The sequence below is a fragment of the Lethenteron reissneri genome, chromosome 17 (genome assembly GCF_015708825.2).
Source record: "Lethenteron reissneri isolate LAM-NWPU_2019-01 chromosome 17, ASM1570882v1, whole genome shotgun sequence".
Lineage (NCBI taxonomy): Eukaryota > Metazoa > Chordata > Hyperoartia > Petromyzontiformes > Petromyzontidae > Lethenteron > Lethenteron reissneri.
The window spans coordinates 8,885,112-8,903,535 of NC_083795.1; the positions used below are offsets into that span (position 1 = coordinate 8,885,112).

Below are 18,424 nucleotides of genomic sequence, written 5' to 3' on the forward strand. Positions count from 1 at the left end.
TGGCAAAACATAGGAGGTGTTAAGATCTTCCAACACCAAATAGACACCTATTACAAGGCACAAAGTCTGCACTAACCACACATACTTGTGGTAAAATTTGCAAACAAATATGCTTTCATAATGCATGCATAATTTAATTATTATATGATTTGTTTCTATCTATAAGAATAATAATTTGTATTCATTGGGTGCTTAAATGCACCAGCATATCAAAGTACCTTATATTACATCTCAACTAAATTATTCCAGTTTTTTTAAGCCGAGAGGGCCCCTAATGACAGCTGCCTCTGTGCAGCACAAGGTGACCAGGAGCGGTCGCCTGCAAGTGGGCATTATTTGTGAGTTGGTTATTCCAGTTAAGTAGTTTTGCCAGTATATTTCTCAAATTTGGACCACGAAGCCAGTACAGATAGACAGTTGCATCAATGCTTGTTTGAAAGCAATTTCCCAGCGTTACAGACAAGACACCCGATCACCTGTGAGCACAAATGAATAACTCTCTGATCATTCTAAGACTAGGCCTGACTCCTAACCGCATAAGATCCAAGAACAATGCAATTTAGGGGATTCTCCCACTTCCCGATCAACTGGCTTCAGCTTCACAGCAGCACTGGAGCTGACATCCAGAGTGGGCCGGCTCTAAGCCACTCTCTGAGCCGAACGCAGCACATATAAGTGAAGGAAAGATTTAGCAGTTTTTATATTTTTATATATATATATATGCTGTCATGAACAACCGAATTACAACCATCAATTTCACTGCATATCTGAACCCCTTACATTGCAAGTACCGTAGTCAATGCCCTCTTGTCACATGCTACAGCCCCGGCGGGGGTTCAAGGTGAGCTCTTTGAAATATTCATTCAATATGATGACACAGTCATCAGCATTTTTGCAGTTTTCGCATCCTCTGTTATGCTTTAAAAGCATTTTAATTTCACACGCCCAGGCCACAAGCTGTTTTTCTCTTCTTCTCTGCATAGATTTGACATTGGATTTTCTCACCGTACACCATGAGAGAGCGAGAGTGCTGCACAGCCCAACTGCCCGTGGCGGCCTGCACGCTTATCGCCGTCTCTCCCACCGCAGGAAAACTCGTTGTCACCTCTCCCGACAGAGACACCACTGGCTGAGGAGTGGAGCCGAGCAGAAACATCATCAGCAGCCTTCACAGGCAGGCCTCAACCTTCTGTAAAAAAACTTACACTGACACCCGGTATCATAAAAACTCCATACACTTGTCAATTACACTGCCCTAAAGAAGAATACAAATGTAAAATAGACAACATTTCTGAGGATGGCCCTTCATCATAGCCAATCTCTGAAATCTCTCTGCTATGGGCTGTTGCCCGAAACGTCACCTGTTTTCCTCTTGAAGGCTGTGTCATTGGCAAATGTGTTAAATTTTTGGTATTTGCACTTGTGCACCACTGCCAATGCAGAAACGCATATTTTTTGTTAAGTTAATTTTTACTGACATCACACATGTTCATCACAGCAAATGAAAGTTACTTACAAATACCAAAAAATGTGATAACTCATTGGGGCAAATGTAGGGAAACAGACAGAGACTAAAAAGACACCAAAGGTCAATGGTAGGGGAGCACAACCAATGCAGGGACAAAAAAAAAAGATCCCCCGTATAGCCTTTAACAGACTGTTGGGGCAAGTGCTGTTAGTAAGCACCTATGCAGAAGGCCAGAACAGTACACGAGGGGGTGCGTGACCAGCACCACGCCCGACCCCCTTTGTCTCCCTAGTGGCGATGTTTACACACCGCACCAGGTACTCATTTGTGGCTGAGGCGACCTATGGAAGGCCCAAGACCAGTTCAGATATTCGTCACTGCTGTTGTCTGTGGGTGGGGATCGAACCCGGGTGGCCGGGTTTGTAGTGGAGCACGCTAACTGCTAGACTACTGCTCCCCACAATGCAAGGACAACACCATGACCCACACAAACACAGAATCGTCCCAACATAACAAAACATGGCATTAGTTGGCATGGACAACTTTGTATCATTCACAATATCTAATCCCTAATATAACTTTAGTTTTTTTACATACTTGCAAAATACAGGCCCAAGTGACCAGTAATAAAAAAGCTCTATCCCAGGTGTGAGATACAAGAGTTAACACCGTTCTAAAATTGAGCACGGAAAAGAGGCGACGGTCAGGAATTCCACAGTCTCGCTAGAAGGTCTACGCACCAACTAAGTCGAGTCAAATATGCCCTGAGAGTATAAATGAGGTTTGCTTCTATGAACGATTATTTTTACCTCTTTAATCATAAACCATCGCGAAATACGAAAATATATTCGAAAGGTTTAATAAATTTTAATTGTATTTTATTCAAACAAAAATAACAAACATCATTAACATTGTAATGTATTTTCATTCAATGACCATTGCTGGTATTTATTATCATCACCATCATTACAATAATTATCCTCATTGTGTTCGCTTCACCAGAAGCACCATGCAGTGCCTCATAGACACCGATTCAATTATCCAGGATGTGCTCCACACCACACAACAAACAATGTCACTTTAGGATATGTGTATCAAGGAAGCTTTTAAAATGTATACCCCTACAACCCAGCTAATTCATGGTCATTTCATCATTCAAAACCAATGGACCTAAATTTCACCCGCAATTGACGAACAAATTAAATTACATTACACGAGCAATTCAATTTGATTAAAACACTTACGTGTTATTCCCCCCGGAGAAAACTGTACGAGGGAAATTTATTAACGGTGTTTGTTTAGTGTTATGGCATCGTTATTTGTATGGATTTACGCACTGGATTTGTAGTTTCATTTCGTGTGCACCAAGCCGCATGCTGTGTCTGTAACGAGGTGTGCGAGTGTGGGAGTGCTGCCACCTGTGAACTGTTCCCCAGCCACCAAGAGAAGACCATTCCTTGGCTGTCGGCAGGGGTGATGTGCGTAAACACGTTGAAGAGCTGGTTACGCTTCACCACGGGGGGCATAGACAGGTACACGCTTGACAGGGGCTCTGCACGGTAACGAAAAAAGAACAAATTTGGATTGACGTGAACGCACAAAGAGCTCTACTTAAACCAGCGTGAATTCTAGTCTGGAATAAAAGAGCATAATAAAAAATGATCTTCCTCGCGCTGGCAGATTTTACTTTAAATTTCTAGGTGCAAAAAAAAACTAAGTTAGGGAATGTTATTGTTTAATCACAGTTGTACGTACATAACATTTTTTATGTTGTATAAATCTACAAGCGAAATACAAATAACCCACTGGCTCGTATTTTTTAATGCAATCTTACCTTTCAGTAACCTGGCACTATTTTAAAGCTGGAGAGTAAAGATTAGTTTTCGAACAAATTTCAAATGTACAACCAGCCTTTGCCCCATAATACATTTTCACCACCCTTATCTTACCCAAAATACATTTTTTTGCCAAGATTGACAATTACATTTTCCACCACAACCTTAAAATGACACAACACCAAGGTGACATTTGTTTTTACCCTTGTATTCTCGTGGAGATGTTAGGTGGATCGCAGGACCATGTGACGCATTGATGTTGACCACACATAGTCCCGAGTACCTCGCGGAGTGGTTCAAGGTAGGCGTGCGTCATACTGTACCCCGTTTGTCTCGAGGGCACTTTTCGGTAAATTTTTCACCCCCAAATGAATAATGATTTTCACCACAATAATTGATGTATAATGCCAATGTAATATTCGAGAACATAAGAAAGTCTGAAACATGATATTGTCTGTTAAGAAAAGTAAACAGGCTTGGGGCAGCACACATCTCTAGAAGGGATGATAGCCGGTGGTCAAGATTAACGCCAAAGTGGCAGCCAAAGGGGTACATACGCCCAAGCGGAGATGGAGTGATGAGAATCAGCTAGATGGATTGTTTTATCGCAGGATCATGTGAGACGGCGACGGCTTGGGGAGACCCTCATCCAGCATGGGACTGATCGTAGCTGGTGATGATGATGATGTGGTGAGAAAATGTTGACCTCGCCTGGTATACAGGTCATGGGTTCAATCCCGACCCTGATGCTTGTATATTTGGAGCTTACATGTTCTCCCCGTGGTCGCGTGGATTTTTTTCTGGGTCCTCCAGTTTTCCCCACAACATTTAGAATCAACGCACGTTTAGAGCATTTGGCCGGTATGAATGTCCGCGTCGTAAGCCACCTCGGTGGGCTATCATTTGCGGCCAGATGTGTTTAAGAAAAACAGCCACATAGCTCAGTGGGCCTTAACTGGTGAAATAAAAAAAAATTGTTTAGTGTATAGCTTTGAAAAAACGCTCTTGCAAATCTGCTCGTGCAACGGACGTCTCCTTACGCAGCACTTGGATGTAGAGTTGTGACTGTTCCCAGCCACCGGAGTTCTCTGCGCGCACCACCACGCGGTAAACGCCAGGCTCGCGGTAGCGGTGCAGGACCGGCTCCTCGCGTAGCGTGAGGTTCACGTAAATCGCCTTGAAGCCGTCGCCCAGGTCCACAAAGTACTTCGTGGTGGCCGTGTCTCCCTGGCAACGGCAAAGGGCATCGATATTCAGACGTTTCGTTCGTGCGCCGTGCAGGAAAATTTCCACGGCACATATCAGAGGTGTGGACTCGAGTCATGTGACTTGGACTCGAGTCAGACTCGAGTCATGAATTTGATGACTTCAGACTCGACTTGGACTTGCATAACAATGACTTTGTCCCACCTCTGAGGTGTGGACTCGAGTCATGTGACTTGGACTCGAGTCAGACTCGAGTCATGAATTTGATGACTTCAGACTCGACTTGGACTTGCATAACAATGACTTTGTCCCACCTCTGGCACATATGCACACACGCAGAGACACCTACACCTGTCCGCTACCACGAAAACATTCTCCACCAATACGATGAATTATGCGGGGCAATCAATTACACTTTCGTGCTAAAATATATTGCACGCACTACTACTGATAAGTCTTCGTTGTATGCACCAGGTTGTGTTGTGCATAACAAGCTATGGGTTTCAATCTCATTGCTGTACAATACTCTATATACCCTGGTATTGCATTTTTTTATGGAGATAACCTCCCCCCCTCCCACCTTACTACTCTCCAGGCTACGTGAACAGCCCCCTTGTCAATCTACTGCTGAATGGGGGCCTCCTGGGGATTCTTTGATCACTGATTAAAGAATAAAAAAATACATATTCATAACATATCCCTAATCAACCGTTAATATAACACTTTTTCGTTTCAATTCAGTGATTATCATGTAAGCTGACAAATCATTTGCGACGTGTGTGCACCTCCCGTAGGTTAGGGTCAAATATGATAGACAACGTTGTCCCTCATGTAAGTCTTCAACCTTCATGTTTTCCTGGTGACACGTGACTAATATCAGAATCAGAATATTTATTTATATTGGAGGAATCCGATGAGTTATAAAGCTCTTTTTCACAGATGCCCAGTCGGGGCAGGTAAGAACGTTACAACAACAAACAATACAAAACATGATAGGAGCCCAAAGTATAGGAAAGGTAAACAAATCCCTTTAAAATAAAAATACAAATAAAATAAACTATTTTTTTTATCTTACCAGGTAAAGCCCACTGAGGTATTCGCTTATTTTTTTCAGAAGCAACCTGGCTTAATGAACTGCGACTGCTCCCATGGCCACAAAACGACGGGCGGTGCTAGGCGCGTAGCGCTGCACCTTCTCCTGCAGCACGTAGAAGGTGACATTGTCTCCGGGGCTGACCACCAGCTTCCCTCCCACAGTCACGATGCTGAGGCCGCGAGGGGGCATCACGGGGCACGCCAGCACCGTGGACTCGTAGTGCACCTCCAGGCCTGACACGCACGTGTTGGACACCATCTTCCTGTACCTGTGGGCAGACACACACACACACACACAGGTGAAATTAGGTAACGCCGCAGCCCTTGCTCAAGCAGCTGGTGGTGGAAGGGCCTCCGCTCTTGGGAATGCTACAGAGCCCCTGTTAGAGGGCGTTTGGCCTACTTTTTGACAATTGGGGATTTTCGAGGACAATGGGGCAACTGCAGGGTATAGATATGTAAGGAAAAGAGCAAGGGTGCAGCTATGAAATTTCTCGCTAATGCCACTACTGGCGAAATAGCTTCCACTAGAGGGAGTCCTACAGAACCTCTAGAGCAGGGGTCCCCAACCCCCGGGCCGCGGACCGGTACCGGTCCGTGGCCTGTTAGGAACCGGGCCGCACAGCAGGAGGTGAGCAATGGGCGAGCGAGCGAAGCTTCATCATCTGTATTGACAGCCGCTCCCCATTGCTCGCATTAACGTCTGAGCTCCGCCTACTGTCAAAACCAGCGGCGGCATGAGATTCTCATAGGAGCGCGAACCCTACTGTCAACTGTGCATGCGAGGGATCTAGGTTGCACGCTCCTTATGAGAAGTCAGAATCCGACACTTATTTTAGTCCGCGCGTGGCCCGCCCTTATTTTATTTACCACTTCCAAACGCGCCTTGTTCCCGCACTGCGCACTTGTCTCAGTCATAGTTTTGGCGAGCCCACAAGCTAACCCCAAGCCACAATGAGTAAAAAACAAACGTGGCTGGAGAGCTTCTTTGAAAAGGGGGAAAGACCCAATGATGAACCCCCCCCCCCCCCCCAGGTCCGTGAAAAAATTGTCTTCCACGAAACCGATCCCTGGTGCCAAAAAGGTTGAGGACCACTGCTCTAGAGGATATTTTACATACTCTTGCATGCTGGCAAGACGTCTTGGAAGAAGTGGGGAGTAACCCACACTTTACCCCACCACACACGACCTGCCCATCGACGAACTGTGATGTACCCATTTGTATTGCTGGGTGGACAAAGGTGGGGTGATTTAAGAAACGTTATGAAACAATATTTTAAAACGTATACACATATACAAATTGTATGTATATAACCACATGCAAAGATGCCGTTCAGAATCAGTGGGATTTATATGTAAATTATATATATAAACTGCCATAATAACCTACCTCATTATTATTAGATATGTATGGATTCATCTATTCGTCAAATATTTTTGATTCGCCTTATTTGAAATGGGTTCACATTACCTCGCCAACCATTAGAGGCATTACATTTACCACAATGTTAAAGGGAATAGAATGCAACCAAAAATCGAGACATTTTACAAAAATGAAAGAAGAGCAAATCATTACATTCATGCTCACACCAAACTCTCATACCAAAACCCTGCAGATGAACAAAAGTGAAATGCGTATGTTTTAAAACAGTCATTAGATAAAATGTTAAAGTGTTCTACCATTATCATAATCAGCCATGATGTACTGCTGAATGAAGTCCTCCCTAAGCCAACGCCAGCTGACATGAGCCTACAATGCAACAATCCATCCAGCAACCGCACACAAACTGAGTTCATCCCTCCATCTCCTCATTCGACGCCTCAGATGCATTCCATTCCCCGTCTGCCACTCCATTATTATTCTTGACCGTTGTCCATAATCCCTTCTAGCGACATATCCTGCCAAAGCCCAATTACTTTTCTTAATAGTTTGGATGATGTCATTAATCTGCATATGTTCTCTAATTCATGTGTTCCTCTTTCTGGCAATGTAATTCCATGCTTGTCATCTCTCCACGCATCTTCTTCAAAAGGCAGGGTGCCTATGATCTGCAAAGGTCTCTGTCTGGTTCATTCCTGTGCCCCATGTAAGCTGAACACTTCTTCCAGGCACTTGAGCACTTTTGCTTACGTAGAAAATTCAACCCAAAGTCGGAACCCTAGTATAATTAGCCAGTAAAATGGGGGCCAGGAAGAAGGGATGGACTATGGATACTCCACCACCTTCGTTAACACATGGTAATCGTTGCTTCTGGGAGATAACGAGAATGACAAACTTGGACATTGCCTTCGTGTTATTTTATTTTGAGTTCTGTTTGGTTACACCCCCTCCACTTTCTCCAATTCTCTTCCCCTCCCCGGTGTACACACTGCTCCCAATCTTTACCCCGGACGCGGTAGGGTAGCGAGCCCGAATGCCCCTCGCTCGTTCCCACATTTTGAGGGTTGTTACGCCTGCCTTGTTACGTGTTACCTGTTTCCCCCCCCCCCACCCCTCCTTTTGAAATTGCCACTGTATTCTGGGTTCATTAATCACAATTGTTATTTTATATTCTATATTAATAGAAAAATCAACCCCACAGTATTGCTGCGTTCGCATAACAGCCACGGTGCAAATTCATGAAAGCTCACCCTGAACTGTTGGTGTAGGTGTCCCCGGGGAGGCACTCGGTTGGGGTGGAAGCAGGGTTGTGCCAAAAGGCCGGTCTGCAGGAACCATCCGGGTAGCGTTCAAAACCGTAATCGCTGCACAAAGATCAGACGCAAGAATTACAAACTTGGCCGACCACCGAACCTGGACGGTTTTTTATTCTACTTTTTCAGAGGGAGAATAAAAAAAACCCAGAGTAAAATACCCACCACTCAAAGTCAGAATCCTTGCACAGGCAGAGATTGGATTTCAACCTCTTGTTAAAACTCTTGCCGTTGATGCAGAGTGACGACAGTTTGCGCTTCCGGTACTCGTGCACCTCTCCCATGATGCAGGCTTCGTCCTGCAAGCACAACAAACGCTAGCAACAGAGGCCCGCACTGCGGTTCATGAGTGATGAGCCAAATGCCATGCTCTGCAATTTAATATCCCAAATCTAATATACGTGTATGTTTGTAATTTCAGTCTCTCATAGCATCAAGTTATGCAAAATCAATAAACACTAATTCTGTTTTCCAAAATTAGTTTTTCCTTGCAAGTTTTTTTTATTTAACAGTATGGAATTCGACCAATAGCTGTTCGTGACAATTATGTATGCATATTAAAAAAAATCCCTCTGGTTTTATGCAACTTTTGGCCTACCCTTGGATCAACGTGCCTGGCTTTCAATAGGTTCAGTCCCTAATCGCAACAAAAACGTATCCTATAGTTTTGTTCATATAGGGACATCTGTACGAGAGTTTATCTTGCCCCCCATTCCTTTCAATTAGAGAGAGTCGGACACAACTAACACATAAACGTTTTCAACATTCATTGGAAGGTATTAAAAATGGACATTTAATTGATCGTAAACTGTTGCTCGTCGTGTTTGCCATGAACATGCATTGAACAGAAATTCAACACACTTGGTTGTGAAATGTCCAGTTCTCATAATCCTCGTCTGAGCAGTCATGGAAGAAAAGGGTCCGGAAGTCGATCTTCACCAGCTCCCAATCCGAGCGGAGGCTCGCGTGCCCAAACATCCTGGATCGCAGGTGCAGACAAACGCAGGTGCACACAAACGCGCGTAAATTCCCAAAGACCCCCAGCCAGATGGGAGGGAGCTCCTTAAATGAGCTAACACCTACTGGGGATTCATTTTCAATGAGGTAGCAAACTGTGCGTAAACTGGAAGTTAATTGCGCTCTTAGAATGACGTGGCAATTGTTGCGTGGCACCAAGCAAGTGAGGCGTGCGTGCGTACGTGATGACGAGTGTTTCATCGCCGGGCTCGCTGAGCAGCCCGTCAATGTAGATGGGAGTGGGAGAAAAGTCGTGGACTTTCCAGGAGATGCCTTCATCCACGCTGTACCTGCACACCACATCGAACCATCCAGGTGCAACGGTGGAAACGTGAGGCACAACAAATTAATCAGTGCTGCACCTGCAACCACCCCAACATTTTCACAAACAAGGCAGCACACGCACGTGCACTTTCAGACATTTACGATGACTAAACAGAGCCATTGTGTTTAAAATAAAAACTCATTACGGGCTGAAGTGGAGCATTGTGAGTAAGTATGTAGATAAATAAATAAAATATGTTTTACTTCCTCAATCTGTCTAATACAATCCGGATGTTAAAAACTGGCAAAGAGTTTATTTGCTTAAACGAATGCTTTTGGTTAATATACATCCAGAAGGGCAATAGGAAAATATGATGCAATTTTTATCTGAAAATACCGAATGACAATTTAGATATATATTTGCTATCATTGCCTTTAAAGAACTGCAATAAATCAAATCTCACCAAAGCTGCTTTATGGGCATTGCCGTGTCCTTGACGGCAATGATCGCTCCTCCATGATCCAAGAAGAGAATATGATGTTCATCATCGAATGCCTGCAAGAAAGCAGTGAAATTAACGCCGAACATTTGCAAGAATCTTGAGCTCTCTGATTTCATTTGGGGGGGTACCACGATTATTCTGCATGATGTCTGATGTTTCGCTTGCTCTACATGCTGGAAGCTTCTGCAGGAACTTCTTACAAAAGCTCCCAAAACGCAGAGTGAAACGTCGAACAACACACCATAGTAGAACACAACAACACACAGAGCTGCACAGCACATCCACAATGTGTAAGCAGATTCTGCATTTAACATGCAAATGAAAAATAACATTTTCTTGGAAATTTGTGCAGCCTCAGCATAGGAAATCATAAATAAGTCATGGAATTTCTGCCTTTTAGTTTGCGGTTTGAATGCTTTTTTCTGCACTGACCTGACTCCATGTATTTCCACCATCAGAGGAGACGAACATTTTTTCTTCGTACTCGACCAATCCGGCTCCCAAATTTCCTGCACATAAATAAAATAACAGCACTATGACCATGGTGAGCATTAGCTGTGGCTCTCCAAAGGTGCCACTGTATTCTTCAGATGGCCTTACATGTTGACTGCTTGCACAGTATAAGGCTGTTCACTTACATATGCACATAGCCCATTGAGGTTTATTTTCTTTACTCGAGAATTTTCAGAAAGATCACTGAATGCATTCTAGGAAAGCAAACCTTTTAAAAGAGGGGGATTCACATTGTTAAACAATGTTCCACGTTGATGATTTAATGATACATCTCATAGGCCAGGTGCTCCCACAACAGCACATTGAGAGTCGGGAAGAAGAACACGTGATCGCGAACAAATGCAAACATAGGCATCATATTCACTGTAAATAAAAGTAAGTGGGCTTAGCACGACACACTTCTAATCGTGATAATTGACTGGTGGTCGAGATTAATGATTGAGTGGTGGCCAAAGGAGAAAACATGCCCGAGAGGATGTCCTCCCCAGAGATGGAGCAATACGATCCGCTGATGTGCAGGTGCTAGATGGATTGTAATGTCGAAGGATGGCTTTGAGATGCATTAATTCAACATAGGATTGATCGTGGCCGAATATGAGAATGAATGCGAGTGAAACATCAGGGAACATTCTTTTTCAAGCGCTTAATTGCAGTGTAGCGGCAAAGGTAAATCACGTGTGCATAACAGCTATGTTTGCAGAAATTCAGGCCTCACCAGTGGCCATGAGTAGGCCAGGAGCTGTGGCCATAGATACGACCTTCCCTGCCAAAACGGTGTCTCCAGAGGAGTGAAGGTGCAGGTGCAGTGAGCACGCGGGCTGCACACAAACACCCAGAGCATGCACACGCAGCAAGCATGACTCCCGTATAACGTATAGGATGCAGTGCACACACGCACGCACACACAACCAAATTATCCCTCCCAACAAGCAGAAGCAAACACACTTACCCATGGCTTCATATCAGCAGAAATGTTTCCATATCTGACACATCACATCTAGTATACCCTCTTGCTCTGGCTGGGGCTACTAGTTATGTGCAACTTACTCAAGTCTACTCGTGACTCAGAAAATATCCAGTGATCAATTAATCCATGGAAAAAAACATTGCGCAATGAATCCACGAACGACTTTTTTTATTGACTTAAATCATTTTCAAAATAACGTGGCACCTATGCACTTAAGCAGGTCAATGTTTCAGCAGACAATGTTGCACATCACTCGGATAGTTTACATGAAGCATAAAGAGAAATTGCACTGATAGGTAAAACGTGCATTTGATCTAACCCAAAAATAACTCTATTATTTGATATTTTTTTCTTTTGGCTTTCCAACACTGTACTGTGTAACATGCTCCATCAATTGCAGTTATTTGTAAAATTGGAAGCGCCCAGAAATGCTTCCCCCTGGTGTCTAATATAAAGCATGTTCCAAAGTCCTGAATCACACAAATGATGCACTGTTGACATTTATGCTTTCAACAGTGTATTTTAAACTGCCCCGAGTGAACAAGAGTTTACTCAGTTGCAAAAGAGGTTAAGAGATGGCTTAGTTCTGTAACTCCCACGGACTAACATGGCGTTCAATAGAGAACCAGCCTTTTATCAAAATATCAGTCAATCTCCATTTCTGTTTATAAATGATGCTTCTTATGCTACTTCTGAAAGAAATACATTCTTGCTGTGGAAGCCATTATTTATTTCAGAACCGCACTATTTCCACTCAAATCTGAGCACGCCAATACAATGTTGATTGTTTTAGCATTTAAATGCAACTGCATCTTTAACACGTTCTACAGAGTAGTGGGACATATGCATCAAAGGACTGCCACTAAAAGGAGGAACATCTATATTCTTAAGGTATGGTGCGAGAAGACCCTTCGTAGAGAAGAGAAGTCAGTCACAGGCAGAAGAGAAGAGGCAAACATTTGAGCTTTCAATTGACCCTGCCACGGGGGTATGTCAGTTTGACAGAGCATTGCCATGAAGCCATTGAGAGAGTTTTTTTTTCTGAGATCATTAAACAGGCTGCAATAAAGATGATTTTATGAAGCGCAAGCCTTGCTCACTATTGCCATTAAACCACTCCAGGTATCAAAGCAAGTAGTAATGGCTCAGTACCTTAGCATTAACATTACTGTCACGTTCACGTCAAAGGAAACGTTTCATCCTAAGAAGACTCTCAAGGCACTTTATGACACTTTAGATGCTAATGTGGGCTCGGATGCAGACATTATTCTATGGAATCTAAAAGCCATCAACGTGTCTTGCTTCTTTCCCCATCTTCCACTATTAAAACAGTTCAACCTCCACAAAAAAGAAACGGCCTTGAAAATGGAAAAAAAAATCAAATGCCACGTTTGTTACTTTCTAAAAACTTTTTTTTATGTAGCATGTCAAAAACGCAACCACTTTGACGATAGCTGACAGTTTCAGCCAAGGAGATGCACTGACCGCATACGAGACGGAAGCTATGGTTTCCACCTTCGAGGCACAAAAAATGGGACATATCATGGGAAGAAGAAGAATAACTCACAATACCAGATGAAGGGAGAACTACGTATAAATACATCATCTCCAGTGGTGTATTTTTACCCAACTCACAAAATGAGGACATGAAATATCGGGGGTAAACATATTTCCCAGGACAACTACCGTAATCTCAAGATCATAAGACATTCTGGACAATAAAATGCACCCGAACCTATCCTCAGTATCAATACACTTATAGAAATCTGGTCACACACACACACACACACCTACAAGATTATAATATGCACCCCCAACTGAGATAGAGTACATATTTGGAGAATACAGTATCTCAAAAAAAGGGGACATCTTGGGGAAAACCAGGACATGTGGCGCCTGTAGCAGTTGGCTCTAGAGCGAGGCCTTACCAGCAGGCAGTGTGTGGGCCTCTCGAGCAGATCTGTGGCAGGAGCTGCCAGAAGCCTCCAGTCTCGTCCCCTGTTGTACGTAACGTACGTTTTCACCTCGGCAGCCTGCTTCTGATTCGCCAGGAACACTCCTCTTAATCCATTAACCTGCGCAAGGAAAACATAACCCTTGCATTAACTTTGACGGCGTGACTGAAGAATATTAAGTGGTGGGCGATACACGCTCAAATCAAGCGCTTCTTATTCCCTTTAATTAAAAATACTTGTTAAAATTCTACGGGAGCACTGCCGCACTGCGCCGTGACCCAGGCAACATGAGTTTGATTCGCTGGTCACAGGTGACATTAGTGGCACATGATATCCGAACTGGTCCTGGGTACCCCTCTTTCACCGAGTTGCACTGACCAGCATGGTGAAATATGGTGAAACACCCCTCGCCTGACACGGTATTTAGGATGCCTTCATCCAGCAGTGTAGATTGACAAAGGGATGTCAATTATTCATCTTAGAGAAACGGTGTTTTTAAGGTACTAACATTGTACGTACTAAATAGTCCCATGTCGCTTATTGATTTTTGTTAATTTACACAATTACCACTAGAATACTTGTATTAAAGTATGATGTATTATTTATGCTGTTCACTGAACAACACAACAGCACAGTAGTTGTTTGCTACGCAGAGGACGTTGTTAATTTAGATTTAGTGCATACTACAGCACAAATGCAATGTGTATGATCAATTATACTTCGTGACAATGGCTGGAAAAGTAAGGATCAATTGTTTGCCAATTCTGTACACAACTAAGGAGTAATTACTGCAATAGCTGATATTGATTTATTGTTATTGTGGTGCTTTCTCATAACTTTAGGAGTGCACATACACACAATGTTATGGTGCAGCGTAGTTATTACTTATATCAACAAGTGACCAGTGGCTTTATTCAATATTTTCTTCATCAATGTCGGCATTGACAGGAGTCGTATTAATTTAATTTAACATATTCCCGCAGGACCAAGAACGTATGCAAAGCAAGCTTTTGAGGATGGCACATTGATATGAAGCAAAGTATTGCTTATAACAAGTGGACAATGGGCATATCAAATGTTAAATTGTTTACTTACTGGACTTGCCAATTGCATACTAATAATTGTTCTAAAATTATAAAAAAAATATATATATAGCTTCAACAAACAGCATAATACATGGCACCTTTCTTGCCAGTATTACAATATAACAATAGGTTTTACCCTTTCTGGCAACGATACAGGTGTCAAGATGTTAAAACACCAAACAAAATCCTTATACTGGTAGGAACCTACTGGTTACACCAGCCCACAGGGGATTATTGTGTCCGTCGTGCAGGGAGGGGCTGGGTGGGGAGGGGAGGGTGGGGAGGGTGGGGCGAGGTGGGGGGTGGGAGGGGTGGAACTGGGTGGGGAGGGGCTGGTCACCCCGTGGTGCCCTTATAAAACTCAACGTTTAACCTACTCGCGCCGGCTTGTGCCCGCCCTCACAGTCGGGCATATTTGCGTAATACACCACGCCGCCGTTGACTTTGGCCATTGACCGAGCAACCCAACGTTCCTACCAGCTCCCTCCGCAGGAATGTGTTTCAAGGAATCCTGTCTGCATTAACTACACGCACTTGTGGTGAACATGCAAACAAAAAGCACGCTCTGGTAATATATGATGCATTGTCTTTGAAACTGATTGGTCCACAAGTGCGTGTGGTTAATGCAGACAAGATTCCTCGAATAAGGATTCTGTTTCGTGTTTTAACATCTTGACACAACTGTTTTATTGCCAGAAAGGGTAAAACCTATTGCTATAGCATGATATATGTATTTTTTAAAACACAGATATTAAATACTGGAAGAGTCACCAAATGCTCAATCGATGAAATAGAATTTCTTGATGGTTTCATCTAAAATAAAATTGTTGAGGAAGACAAGGGGAAATCATCTCAACCGCCCTTCCATAGCCATGGATAGAGAATGCTCGTAGAGAGCGGTGCTGCGACGTGAATAGGGGGATGCTATCATATGACTAGCACAGTTGGCTACATACAGTGCAAAAGAAGTTCAACATACATACATACATGAGATGAAGACAGCCTTAGTCGTGGACATGCCCTTGGGTGGAAAACTCATAAATAATCCCGTAGCATAATAAACATTATAACAAACCTGCATGGCCTGTCATCAGCATCGCTCAGCACGCTTGAGGTTTTAGGACAGCCAGGGCTTCCAGTTTCCAAGGTTTAAATTTAGGCTGGGACTGCGACCAAGACATGATTTCTGCGCCCAGCACAATACATCAAATACACCTCTCTCTATGGCTGTAGCTACTATGCCACGTGCTACCTGCTGTGTCAAATATTCAGTGAAAAGTTAAGCCTCGGGCACACCTCATGCACGTTTATGATCTTGGGAGCACTCGGGATATCACTGCAGGCAACGTTGGCTAGAGACAGGGTCAGTCTGTCGCCACGCTCATCCGAAAAGTAGAGTCCGTATGTCTGGTTCTGATTCCAGTCTCGCGCTGCTGCAAATACGCCTTCTCCGCCCGTGCTCAAGATGTGCAGGTCCTGCACACGTGGAGAGCAGCCGCCAGCGAGCCAGTGTTAGCACCATGTGCAGACTGCACGACGACCAATCTCAATAAAGCCTCACCTGTTTTAAATCCGGAGCGATTTCCTGCCCGAATGAGCATTGAGGCAGTGCTCATCTCCTGTCTGCAGCCTTGAGCCAAGAGTGGAAATTCCACATTCCTATCCATAGGACAATGACTGGTCGACTTCCCCAAAAGGCAGTCCTAATTTTATCGACCCCAGGGGGATAATGGGTCGGGTCAACCCCCAACCAGGATTTGAACCTTCTGATTGCGAGCCGCTTACTCTCACACTGAACTGCCAGGCTTGGTGTATTTTAGGATCGTTTTTATTTGTTTATTTTTAAGCTAACTGCTTCCAGAAATACCTGATCAATGTGGTTTCATGGAGAGGAATGTGAGACCTTTGCTGTAAACTTATAACAGCTCTACTTCACCCATGTGAATGTAAGTGGAGTCAAATGTTTCCAGAACGATGCCAAAACATGGTTTTACTAATATGTGTTTGATTTTAAACATATACAGTACATTTTAAAGTCATGAACAATAATACTATAAATGTGCTCATGATAAGGGTTGCATTTTATATAGACGAATGTGATATGTGTGTATAGATGCATATGAATAATAATGTCTTATTATAAATAAATTGCCTCCTCATAATATGTAAATAGTCTGTGATGTCTTAGCAACCATTCGGGGTCATTATTTATACAATTTGAATATCTACGTATGCATACGAAACAGATAACTAACCAACTTCATAGTTTTTATTGTGATATTTTGGAAAATAAAAAATAAAAAAATGTTTGTGCATCTGCAAAAGCCTTATCAAATTGAACATGCATATGTAGAACCGCATCTATATCACATTTTGTAAAAAAAATATAAAGGCAGTGGACTATTTTTCAGAAACGTAATGTAATGAAAATGTGTACGTGACCAAAATCCAGAATGGCCAATAGGAGGTTATACAGCACATTGTATCAGAGCACATCTCGAGATTTCTCATGAATTCGCAAAAAAGTACAATTCACCGTAATCCTAAATTATTCGAGAATCGGGAAATAATTGCATTAATGGCTGCCCTGTACTTTTATCCAGGTATTTAATAATACAAAGCACCATGCTGAAAGTTCTGAAGTAATTAGATCGACTAAGCTCCATTGTACATTTTAAATACTTTTTTTCTATTTTCATGGGCGAAATGGAATATCGTGTGATGCAATAATGCATGTATTTAGTTTTGAAGAGCAAACTATGAGCAACATCAGAGAGGCCTCAATCTGGACTGAGGTCAGATAGCGCTACAAAAGGACAGTTGTGAAAAGCATACTTAACGCAGTGGGCAGAATAATTTGTATTTGCTTAAAGGGAATATATTGACATTGTTCATACCCTAGGCAAGGCGTACTTGGGGAACAGCATCTGCCGGAATTGCCTCCGCCCATGAGAGACATAATACCGGGCTATGTGTCCATCTGTCACCTTGAACACACAAGCACGCAAAGTTTCAGAGCAAGAAAAGGGCCTTCGACTTCTCAAACTCACCCATCTGCGAGCTTACAATGGTGCCCCATTTCTCGCTATTCACCCATCCGTAAGTGACAAGGATAATCCTAATTTCTTTGTTTGTGACTGAATGCCTTAGTGATGTTTCAGTCCTCTTTGTCAGGGCGAGTCCTACTTGGGATATTTACCAAATTCATTTACATAAGCATTTTGGTGATGGCTATGGTACTTTTTGTGATGAATCCAAAGTGTCCCATTAAAAATCCATCCATTGGAGGGGAAGGCCACTCAAACGCTGCACAGAAAGTTCAGAAACCTATCAGGTACCTAGAGGTATTTTATTGCCCTTTACCATGGGTGTGGGTGTCTCACACACATCATTACAGAGCAATCCACTGGGTTGATTTGCAGTTTACACACAGTGTATTGAGATGTGGTTACATTTATACGCTATATTAATCCAAATTGTATTGTATTGCTAACTTAACACAGAATGCATATTATGAATTGATATTGTATTCTTTCATTGTACTGTGTTGTGGCTCTTCGGCATATATATTTCTGTAATATGACTGCTATATATTCTTGGTTCTTTCAGTAAAGTCACGTAGAAGGGAAATGATAAAATAATATAAATATAAAACAATTAAAATTCTGGATTTCACACCTGATGATGATTGCTTGTGTTGCATTCGAAACATCGTGAGACTTTTTATTGTTTTATATTTATATTATTTTATTATTTCCCTTCTACGTGACTTTACCGAACGAACCAAGAATATGAATCCCTGCAGTCACGAAAGCTTTAAAT

General features: G+C 42.9%; 1 protein-coding gene across 2 annotated transcripts in view; it reads right to left on the reverse strand.

Moving 5' to 3' along the window:
* The window catches only part of LOC133343439 (VPS10 domain-containing receptor SorCS2-like), an 81,254-nt gene that overhangs the window by 11,652 nt on the left and 51,178 nt on the right, over nucleotides 1–18,424 (reverse strand). For both annotated transcript variants that reach the window (XM_061553057.1, XM_061553056.1), the window contains exons 8-21: nucleotides 17,500–17,589; nucleotides 15,899–16,078; nucleotides 13,491–13,637; nucleotides 11,311–11,413; nucleotides 10,515–10,591; nucleotides 10,044–10,135; nucleotides 9,498–9,605; nucleotides 9,160–9,277; nucleotides 8,464–8,597; nucleotides 8,236–8,349; nucleotides 5,702–5,873; nucleotides 4,344–4,530; nucleotides 2,887–3,020; nucleotides 1,006–1,129 (exon numbers count right to left, since the gene is read on the reverse strand). In XM_061553057.1, coding sequence (XP_061409041.1) covers nucleotides 1,006–1,129; nucleotides 2,887–3,020; nucleotides 4,344–4,530; nucleotides 5,702–5,873; nucleotides 8,236–8,349; nucleotides 8,464–8,597; nucleotides 9,160–9,277; nucleotides 9,498–9,605; nucleotides 10,044–10,135; nucleotides 10,515–10,591; nucleotides 11,311–11,413; nucleotides 13,491–13,637; nucleotides 15,899–16,078; nucleotides 17,500–17,589 — 1,780 coding nt within the window. The remainder of the gene's footprint in view (nucleotides 1–1,005; nucleotides 1,130–2,886; nucleotides 3,021–4,343; nucleotides 4,531–5,701; nucleotides 5,874–8,235; nucleotides 8,350–8,463; nucleotides 8,598–9,159; nucleotides 9,278–9,497; nucleotides 9,606–10,043; nucleotides 10,136–10,514; nucleotides 10,592–11,310; nucleotides 11,414–13,490; nucleotides 13,638–15,898; nucleotides 16,079–17,499; nucleotides 17,590–18,424) is intronic.